The 11,614-nt window shown below is 39.4% G+C and overlaps 1 protein-coding gene across 1 annotated transcript; it reads right to left on the bottom strand.

Moving 5' to 3' along the window:
* Window positions 1-1,059: 1,059 nt before the first annotated feature.
* On the bottom strand, window positions 1,060-8,773 carry LOC124262667 (solute carrier family 49 member 4 homolog). Its single transcript, XM_046697175.1, has 11 exons — window positions 8,392-8,773; window positions 7,598-7,688; window positions 7,041-7,204; window positions 6,501-6,561; window positions 6,110-6,177; window positions 5,798-5,848; window positions 5,365-5,494; window positions 4,685-4,861; window positions 2,458-2,576; window positions 1,548-1,730; window positions 1,060-1,181 (listed from the first exon to the last, which is right to left on the bottom strand). Exons 1-11 carry the CDS (start codon window positions 8,771-8,773, stop codon window positions 1,060-1,062), a joined length of 1,548 nt encoding a protein of 515 aa, XP_046553131.1.
* Window positions 8,774-11,614: the final 2,841 nt, after the last annotated feature.

Below are 11,614 nucleotides of genomic sequence, written 5' to 3'. Positions count from 1 at the left end.
AGTACGTTTGATATCACACAATAGGTGAATACCATGACGCAGGTTGTAGAAGCAGTACGTTTGATATCACACAATAGGTGTAGACCATGGCGCAGGTAGTAGAAGCAGTACGTTTGATATCACACAATAGGTGTAGACCATGACGCAGGTAGTAGAAGCAGTACGTTTGATATCACACAATAGGTGTATACCATGACGCAGGTAGTAGAAGCAGTACGTTTGATATCACACAATAGGTGTAGACCATGGCGCAGGTAGTAGAAGCAGTACGTTTGATATCACACAATAGGTGTAGACCATGACGCAGGTAGTAGTAGCAGTACGTTTGATATCACACAATAGGTGTAGACCATGACGCAGGTAGTAGAAGCAGTACGTTTGATATCACACAATAGGTGTAGACCATGGCACAGGTAGTAGAAGCAGTACGTTTGATATCACAAAATAGGTGTATACCATGGCGCAGGTAGTAGAAGCAGTACGTTTGATATCACACAATAGGTGAATACCATGGCGCAGGTAGTAGAAGCAGTACGTTTGATATCACACAATAGGTGTAGACCATGACGCAGGTAGTAGAAGCAGTACGTTTGATATCACACAATAGGTGTAGACCATGACGCAGGTAGTAGAAGCAGTACGTTTGATATCACACAATAGGTGTAGACCATGACGCAGGTAGTAGTAGCAGTACGTTTGATATCACACAATAGGTGTAGACCATGGCACAGGTAGTAGAAGCAGTACGTTTGATATCACAAAATAGGTGTAGACCATGACGCAGGTAGTAGTAGCAGTACGTTTGATATCACACAATAGGTGTAGACCATGGCACAGGTAGTAGAAGCAGTACGTTTGATATCACACAATAGGTGTAGACCATGACGCAGGTAGTAGAAGCAGTACGTTTGATATCACACAATAGGTGAATACCATGACGCAGGTACATGTAGTAGAATCAGTACGTTTGTCGTTATTATGCACACTTCACGCTCACCTTATACTTCAATTGGAACGGGTGTCCATGTCACAATGATATTTGTTGTGAACATTTAACTGTTAATCTTTGACGACTTTAGTTTCATCAACATCCAGTCTGTGGTGGGTTTCTCGGATCATTAATAACATGGGTATTGAAACTACAATGGCTCCAACCAATGCCCAGTTCATCCACACCGTCCCTGTAACATAATGTAGAAGCATCACCTTAACGTACACGGTGAAGACACTGTGATCATGTCGGGGATGACAAAGTGCCGATATCAAATTGCCCTGAGAAATGTTTAAAACACTAGACATCTAATTAATATTTAATCTTCCTCAACATGAAAACAGGTATCCCACGACAGATAGTTTATGGGGTTGTCTGTATTCTTAAAACTCTGACCACAGTTGACCCGAGAAATATCCCCTCATCTTCAAGATGCTGTTCACATAGACACAAACTATTAAAATAACTAATTCTGTTCATTTGACACATATGATATTCAAATATCTCTATCAGAAAAAGAACACAAGAGAATGTGGCCAAAATTGTATCCACTTACCAATATTTGGAATCATAAGCACCAACAAAAAGACCAGAGCTCCAGCGTTGTTCATGAGTGTCATGGCACCATTGGTAGTGCCCTCTCCGATAGGATAGGTGAGTTCGCAGCCCATCTCAAAGATGATTGGAATAGAAGTCTGGAGAGCTGTCTGCGCTGATATCACGCTCACGTATAATGTCGCTACAAACACAGTAGTCACACTGCAATACGGTCCGATATACCCCGTGTCCAGCAATCAGATATATAAAAATATATACGACAAACACTTCCCACATCTATAAGAGTCGATTGAACCATTCAGACTATATCATGAGCAAATGTTTATGAATCACTATCAAATAGTGATGATACCAGCTGTATGTCTTTACGTCTGTGGATCGGTGGGATAGCCTAGTGGTTAAAACGTTCGCTCGTGACGCCGAAGGCCCGGGTTCGATTCCCCACATGGGAACAATGTGTGAAGCCAATTTCTGGCGTCCCCCGTCGTGATGTTGCTGGAATATTGCTAAAATCATCTCACTCACTCACTTTACGTTTTTGTGATAATCCGACGACAACTTGGCAGGCGTACTATTAAGGACAGATGTAAGTTCCTGAGAATGAACTTTACGAGTTATTGTGGTAAAACTGAATGGTTTTAAGACAGTGACATCTGACTGGCTCAAGAACCCATGTTTCCTTCGTGTATATTGATTGGACAAAGACGGCTCAGGGTTCAAATGATCCCACTTCCTATAGAAGTGTCCTTAGAATGTGAATGCAAATAAAAATATAATTATTATTATCGAGACAGTTATCACCATGCCTTATACTAGCTGCAACCATGGAGGACCAGCTGACAAACCAAGAATCATACTAAACCTGGATTAAAGTAGGCAGCATGTGTTACGTAAGAGGAGATAATTACGTAAGGTGGCCGGCAGCAGTCCAGTGCATATGACGGCAAACCAGGCGAAGAATGATGCCGCGATGAAGTACACGCCACTGATGAACCACTTCATGTAGCGGGAGAACACATCAACCAGCCTACAACAGACACAGTGAGTGCGTGATGAACCATTTCATGTAGCGTTGGGCATAAGTTGTGAAAGCCGGCAACACGCTATTAAAGCATTCGTTGGTATAAGTTATCGAAACGTTCTTTATTATACCCCCTCTACAAAGTAACGGGGGTATATAGCGTTCATTCTGTCCGTCCGTCCGTCCCGAAACTTTGTCCGGAGCATATCTCTTAAAGTTTACATACTAGGTTCACCAAACTTCACACACATGTTAATCATTACCCATTGATATGCCTTTTGCTATTTTGTTCGATTATTTTGTCCAGAGCATATCTCTTAAAGTTTACAAGTTTCATTCATGTGCCTTTTGCTATTTTAAATTTCAGAATTTAGTTTTTGGCTGTTTCCATGGAAACACGACTTAGGCTGTGACTGCAGATCTTCCAAACTATACATGCTAGCTTCATCAAACTTGGTACACATATCAAGCATCCCTAGATGTGCCTTTTGGGGGTAGATCCAGATATGAATTGTATTTTTGCTGTTTCCATGGAAACACGACTTAGGCTGTGACTATGAGGATGTCATCTTGTCGGAGCAGATCTTCCAAACTATACATGCTAGCTTCATCAAACTTGGTACACATATCAAGCATGATCCCTAGATGTGCCTTTTGGGGGGTAGATCCAGATATGAATTGTATTTTTTGCTGTTTCCATGGAAACACGACTTAGGCTGTGACTATGAGGATGTCATCTTGTCCGGAGCAGATCTTCCAAACTATACATGCTAGCTTCATCAAACTTGGTACACATATCAAGCATGATCCCTAGATGTGCCTTTTGGGGGGTAGATCCAGATATGAATTGTATTTTTTGCTGTTTCCATGGAAACATAACTTAGTGCCAAATGTGTTCGATTATTTTGTCCGGAGTATATCTCTTAAAGTTTACATGCTACGTTCACCAAACTTCACACACATGTTAATCATTACCCATTGATATGCCTTTTGCTATTTCAAAGGTTTTTCAGAATTTAGTTTTTGGCTGTTTCCATGGAAACATAACTTAGTGCCAAATGTGTTTGATGGTTTTGTCCGGAGCATATCTCTTAAAGTTTACATGCTAGGTTCATGCTAGGTACCTGCAAAATGTATTTGATGGTTACCTGACCACGGCATATCATCGAAACTATACATGCTAGGTTCACCAAACTTAATACACAAGTTAATCATGACCCACAGATATGCCATGTGCTAAAAAATAGCAATCTTCATCTACGTCCACTTCATTGTGTGCAACATGAGACAGTCAAGTTCAATTGTATGTCAGGTTTCCACGGAAAACAAATAAATCTAGTTTCCATAAATTATTACCGTAATCAGTACATGTCAAAACTATTATCTAACATGTATATAAAATTTAGTAGAGTCAAAGAGAAAGTCTTGTGAGCTGCTGATCCTTGTCACATTATACATATCAATATCAGTCATTTCCATGTCCCAAAGTGGGAAGCGGGGGTATGTGAGCTGTGCTCACTTCTACACTTGTAGGTTACTAGTACGTTATCACAATATCTATACGTCAAACTCGTTACGAATACGCTATGTATACGCCCAACACTTAAAAACATCGATTTTGATACGTCGACATGCTGTGTAGGGATGTCACGATACATCGATACTTTTTCTAAGAGGATACAATTATCGATACATTCAAAACTGTATCGATATTTAGTTTTGAAAATATCGGTTTATGTATAGTTTGCATTTTGCAACTTTATCTTGTTTCTTTTATGTTATGAGAGTTATAAATGATTATTTTTCATGCACAAAGATGGGAAATTAGAACTTGTTAATCTCTGAGAATCAAAAATGTTGATCATTTCATGGACAATCATAAAATATGAAATATTAATGTTCAAAATGTAACTAAATTTACGAAATAATGCCGCGAAAATAGGTATCATATGGGCCTTGTATACTATGGGCCTGTGGCCTTCAGTATGAATAAAGATTGATTGATTGATTAGGTATCATGATACGTGTCGATTCATGAAAGTTATGTATCGTGACATCCCGAATACTCTGGCTAAGTCGTCATGGTGTGACAGGGCCTAAACTCACTAGCTCACCTGGCTACTATCATCATGGCGGCACAGCTCACAAAGAAGGTGTAGAAGCCGATCCAGCCCGCCTGGTCCTGACTGATACCCGTGGGTTTCATGTTGACCTTCAGCACCCCTGACCACGCGGTGCTACCCCCTCCGGCCATGCCGAACACCAGGGCGAGCACCCAGAACTGATACCTCCTGGTGAAGGCAAAATAGGAACAGCATCATTATCATGCTTTGATGCAGATTTTGATTCCTGAGGAGGTGATTGTATTTTGTTAGTGCTTCGGTTTGACTTTTTTGTGTGTTTTCGGTGTTTTATTGGTTTGTTATATTTCTTGTGGATGTTTTATGACGTGCGTGTGTGTCTGTGTATCTGTTGTCTTTTCTTTTGGGTTCTACTTGGTGTGGTTTCAGCTTCTAAAATTTAAAACTGATTGAAATGTGTGTGTGTGTGTGAGAGAGAGTGGGTGTGTGTGTGAGTGAAAGATTCATTCAGCATATTACATTTATCGAAAATGGTCGTGACTTCACGGACATCCAATTAAGTACATCAATGATAACCAGTGTTGTTTGCAACATTGTATGGTTACCACTTAATGCATTTGTCTTGTTGTTGATGTTGTTGTTTTCATTGTCGTAGTTCATAGAGGTGTGAGTGGCGTTGGGATAGGGGCTAAGAGTTATGTGTGAATGTGTACCTTAGCAGATCTTTCAGTCCCTCTTTGAAGCTCTCTCTCTTGAACGACGCCGACACACAAGGGGGATTTGGGGGCTTGTTGGGGAAATACAGCAACATCAACAGAAACAAGCCCACTGACCAGGCACACTCTGAAACATTTGATGACATTTTGCACAAAATCCCGATTTGTTGATTTGTGTAAAAGTTCAGACAATGATACCGTGTGTCTTTCAGTCAGTGAGGTACTTTCGACTTTGTATGAAATGAAATTGTCTAGAATTGAATACTCTTTTGAAATTAAACAGATATTTACTTATATTTGCTTTCATTTTATTTTCAGGTTTGGTCAAACTAACTGTATACTTTCTTTTGAGCACTAGCTTATTTTGAGCAGCTGGCAAAGCACACTTTGAAATAACTTAATGTGCTTAAGATTAAACTAATTTCCTTACCTATATACATGAGGAACATTATGTCTTCTCTCAGTTTCGCTACACTCGGCACTGGAAACACAACCAGTCATACATGGTTAAAAAACATGGGTTATAAATAAATCCAACACTTAGACGGAAATTTCTTAACTGTTACACATTATTCATAACTGATAATTTACATATAACTCCTTCGTGATTTTTTAACATTCATTCTCTTGCGCTTAATACATATCATACAGCATTTAAGGCTTCAATACGGTTTAAGTATTGAATCTTTCAGAGTTAATGCTTTTCCATTAAAAGATGCCGTGGAGATAATTGTTTTCTTACCAGTGACATTGGTGCCGTTGATGCAGCCATCTCCGAGTTGAAATTCTTCAAACAATGTATCGGACGAACTTAAAAAAAATGTTACGTTTATTCGATTACTTCATGTGAAAATGTCAGAGACATACGTTTTGATTTTTGAAAAATTGGAGCAAGCACGTACACAAACTCGAGAATATTACGTCATATGGAGACAATTAACTAACATTTATTTAACGATTAAAACACCTTTCATACATAAATCGCGTATTCTTTAAATGAATAGTTGTTTCCTTTATTTTTTCATGCATGATGCAAAACTTACGTCTACAATAATAATTCTTCTACCTAAAAAAGGTTACATTTCATTCTACATGATCATATTACACATAACGTGATATTTGAAAATGCATACCTCATGGTTAAGTTATCAACTGTGCAGTTTTTCGTATGAACTTCGGGTACCAGTTGGGGACCTGGATGTAAAAGAATAAGAAACAACAAAAATAGTATCACTGCTCTAATTTTGGTTTGTTTATTGTTGCTTAACGCCGCACTCAGCTATTTTCTAGTTATTTGGCGGCGGTCTGGAAATAATCGAGCCTGGACCAGACAATCCAATGATCAAACAGCATGAGAATCGATCAACTCAGTTTGGATACGATGACTGACGACATGTGTCAACCAAATCAGCGAGCCTGACCACTCGACTCTGTCAGTCACCTCTTACGACAGGTATGGGTTGCTGAAGACCAATTCTAACCCGGATCTACAAGGATCCGAAGTCTATTTAAAACCAAATAATTAACTACCATGGGATGCCTCTGAAAAGCGGTCTGCGTCAAGCGAACTTTTCAATCAGCTCATCAGCGCTTCTCGGTTCGGGTGAACAAAGCAATCAGACATGCATATCTGAATCTGTGAGAAACATGTTTGTCAACAGACCATGACTTACCTACTATGAAAGAACAAGCTACCATGAGGAACTTGATGACTGTGGATAAGGCGGTGGCTGTGGTCCTCTCGTTGGGCGGAAACCACGCGGCCGACATGGAGGGGGGTCCGCCTGTCCCAACCGGCCCACCAAGACCGTTCAGAAACTGACCAATGTGCATTGTCCTGGAGAAAAAAACCCATAGTATATATAAAAAATTTTATAAATGCCATACCAAGTAGACGGTGTTCAATCTTTGTCCTCAAGTCATTGTCTCAACTTATATATTTCTATGTCTCTAAGAAGGTCGATTTGAAATCTTCTGCACATTCTTTTAAAAAGTGAATAATGAGCTTAATGAGAAAATAAGCTGGGTCTATCTTCATTTTGAGTGAGTTAGACTTTGATTCAAGGGCGCTTTGAACAGTGTTCCAGTTTAAACTGTTTAAGATTCGTGAGGGAGGCAAGCCTAAAGTGAGGCAGACCTTAGGTTTCCACATGCCCCTCAAGCAGACAGTGTGTGATAATCTGGCGATAACATGATCTGGGATATGTGAGTGTACGATAACCATACTGACCACGTGACCCATGGTGGGGTGGTGGTTATACATCGTATTCCGCATCCGGCTGCTATAAAGAACATGCTCAGAAGAGATGATATCCTCAAACCTTCAACAGACGGTGAGATAAGTTATGAAAACATTGTATGAAATAAAGAAAGGACGGTGCATGTATATAAACACAAATCTCTGTTTTGTCTGACAACACTTTGGGACAATATTTCAGTCATGACAGCTTGATGTGCAGTGGAGTGATTCCCGACAGGGAGCAAGTATGAGACCCCGTGTGGTGAAACCTAGAATCAAGATCATGGTGGAGCTGGATTCGAACCCACGATCATGGATAACTGGCACTCCGAAGGAACGCAATGCTGTATGGCTAATTGCACCGCCTATGAGTGAATGGATTTAGATTCAAAGTCTTTATCACCTTATTTGAATAAGACCATACATCTTGCCTCAGAAAAGGAAAGTGAAAAGAATATAGTTTGTGTCGTATGCTTCAGTAAGAGTTAGGGTTGCCATTTGGTGTACGTTGTATCGTGGCATGAGTGATTTTTGTTCTACGCCATTTTTAGCAATATTCCAGCAATATCACTGACACCAGAAATGGGCTTTACACATTGTACACATGTGGGGAATCCAACCGGGTTTCTTTGGTGTGACGAGCGAAAGATTTAACCACAAGGCAAACGTACGTCTCTACTAAGTTGAGGAAATGCATAGGATATATAAACAGAAGTATCACCGACATGAAATATAATGGTATAGTGAACGATCCAATATCTGAAAATAATTTAAGTTCTTTTCACCTTTCATATCCAGCATCCAGGCGAATATTGGCATCCCAATAAAGTAAGTTATAGGCCCCCAGTTGGCCATAAGGGAGATAACCCCGTCATTCCATCCAAACGCTACTTCACTGGAAGTTGATATGGGCGACCAGGTGTTCCATACAAAAGACTGAGTCCCCGACATCAGAGAAAATACAACTAACATATACCATCGCCTCTTATACAGTTTAACATTAACATCGTCTTTTGTAACGTTCCCAGCTTCCTGAGATGCCGAGGTGTGTATGTCTATAGACGATTCTGAAGTCTTCCTGTCCGGGTTAATGGTGGCAGAACCGCCGATTGATGAGTAAGAGTGGTCCTCCTGGTCTGCTAACAATGGAGTCTTTGTGTCGTCCATGATGAACCTGTGTCAATGGTAAGCAATTCGTCATACCTAAAATAATCAAACTTTACGCACACCAATTTTTTACTTGTAGTCGTATGTTCCGATCACTGGAAGTTGGATTTGTATTGACAGGATAATGTGGTTATTCACCGTTGTAACAGCAGTATCGATGTCTAAGTTTAGACTCTAACGCCGTTATCAAGCAAGTCCACGTGGATGACGTCACAAGATAGTGAGAATATTCACCATCTTCGTTACACGGCTTGCTTCATAACGGCATTACAGTCCTGCAAGTGTAAAAACATTACAATGTACAGCGAGCTTAAATCCTTCATAATCTTTAAAAAAATGACTCTTTTTTTAAAACTTAATATAATTTAGAAATGAATAGCTTTACGACGTATATACGTTGTAATTAGCATATATAGTATTAACAGAAATTATTGAGAAAGTTGTTTCGGCAAATATCTAATACGTGTATGTAAATTGTAGAAGCTTTACTTATATGAATATGTTGAGATATGATTCTCTTACAGTCTAAATGACTTTTCAGTACTTTTTGAGACCTCCTTGCCCTGCAATACACGACTGAATGTGCCTAGGTACACTACAGATCAAAGTTTGTAGGAAATCGTGTGACGGCGTATCCGAATATTCGACCACTTCTTTCTTCATATCCTCAATATTTCTAAGTCCTTTTGGGTTTATTCTGTCCTTCATTAGTCATTGATCTCAATAGGGTTCTTTCGTCAAATTTTCATTGACAATACACAACGGCGTCACTCCATGTGGTGATTCCGGGCTATGTTTTGAGCGCTGGTAGATAGGTTTCATGGTATCTTTTGTCCAAATTTTCACACAGTTCGGAAAAAGCCAGACAGAACTTTTATCAGAAAAGAAAACATTATCCCAATCTTGTTTTTCGTGAGCCCTACACCAGTTTAAACGTCTTTCTTTTTGTGCATCTTTCATCAATGGTGAGGGTATTCCGCGCTTTTTCACTCGGTTAATTCTGTGTAATTCTTTTCTAAGGTTTTCATTACATTCCTGAGGACTTCTATTACAATCATCTCATTTCTGATATTCTCAACGCTTTTTAATTTTACCCTACTCACAATCTGACCAAGTCGCCGACGATCCAACTTCATTGGCCTCCCTGTCCCTGTCTTGTGCTCAATCCAAACTCGTGACTGAATAATCAATATCCTTCAAAGTTCTGTATACTGTAGACAGATGAATGTCATGTCTACCTGCTAACTCTTTTGCATTAGTCACCAGGTGGTCACACCCCTTTCGAAATCATCTAGAAAGAGCTCTCTGCTGTCAAGTCTGCCATGTCAACAAAGGAAGCCGTCTGCTATACCAGGGAAGATAACTCTTGATGTAGTAAGGTTCATTCTTAAGCCTACAAGAGTTGCCTCCCATAATTTGTACCTTACTTCATACTGTAACACCTATTTTAAAATTCTAAATTTCTAGGAAAATTGTATGAATATGACACGGTATCTGATATAAGGAATTGTACATCTCATGTCATACGGTGTACATGTATTTATGAAGATTTATCTATTTACACCATGACAGGAACAGATTCACAGTTAATGTGTACAGACATAAGAATACATGATGAAAACGAGTGATATATATAAAATATTCTATATATAACTATAACAATCTGTCTAATATACGTGTCTTGTGGCATACAGCTTCTAAAATGCCACTCAAAGAAGTTACTGTTAGTCACACCTGTGTTTTGACTTACCCGTTTCTCCGACCCAGTAGGTTATATCAGCCAGTCCACTACAAACTGACAGGTCGCTCTGCTATCTACAGAACGAAGGGGTTGTGCTCATGAAGTCTCTTCGTGTAACTGTTGCCCTAGAAAAATGCGGTGACACTGGCCTGTTGGTCCTGTGACCTTCCCGTGTTGATATGCGGTATTATCACACACATATATTATATATTAATGTACATCAGTGAGAGGAGTGTCCACATGGTTTATCGAACTGGTGCAGTGAGCTCAGATTTCTAGGTGGCGGCCAAAATATGTCGTACAAATCTGAAATATATTTTGTGCGCATGCGTAACTTCCTCACTCACTAATGTAGATAAACATATTCACACTTCGAAAGTTTGGGGAGATAAAATAACATATTGCTCGGCTATTGTTAATGTGTCGAGAACCATTTTACTTGACATACAAGTTTTATGCACCCACTAAACATGATCATCTTGATTGTCAAAAAGACTGTTTGTGACCATAAAACAGAAACGATTGACAACCTTCCAAACTTTAATATGCAAAGTCCGTGATTATTATCATATTACTAATTGTGCAGTTCAAATGTCAAATAGAGTCGATATGTTTTACAAATTTTGGTCTTCTTGTCATTTTCTGTTCGTGTAAATGTATTGTGTGATTGATACTTATACTTACTTTGAAATAAAAGTTCAGATTTAAAAAAAAAAAAATTAAGAAAGGTTACTGCAGACTGTTGTTTGTTTGTGGCCGTGTCGTATTAGTGTCGTAATGTCGTCCTGTCGGGGTCTCAGAGGATTCGTCTAACACAATTACATATTGATTGTAATACACTTTGGTCAGAGTCAGCGCATATTGGTGTAGAGTCGTGGGATATTTATCCGATAATGTCGGCCAATCCTACTCAAGTGCCTGTCTCACAGTCTCTGAATCACATTTTCCCTACTGCCTAGCCCTCTCTGCAGTGCTAAAGCCCTAAATGGTCTCCTTTTCAATTTAAATGGGTTTGTTTGTTACTATCAACATTATATATATTCAGAGGCTAAGCGTTAGTCTATCAAGTGCCGGGCAATCCTCGTTATCTTAACTTCACA

The sequence above is a fragment of the Haliotis rubra genome, unplaced genomic scaffold (genome assembly GCF_003918875.1).
Source record: "Haliotis rubra isolate DU_JTF1 unplaced genomic scaffold, ASM391887v1 Scf85, whole genome shotgun sequence".
Classification (NCBI taxonomy): domain Eukaryota; kingdom Metazoa; phylum Mollusca; class Gastropoda; order Lepetellida; family Haliotidae; genus Haliotis; species Haliotis rubra.
Note: the sequence above shows the minus strand (reverse complement) of the source record. Positions and strands in the feature narration are given on the sequence as shown.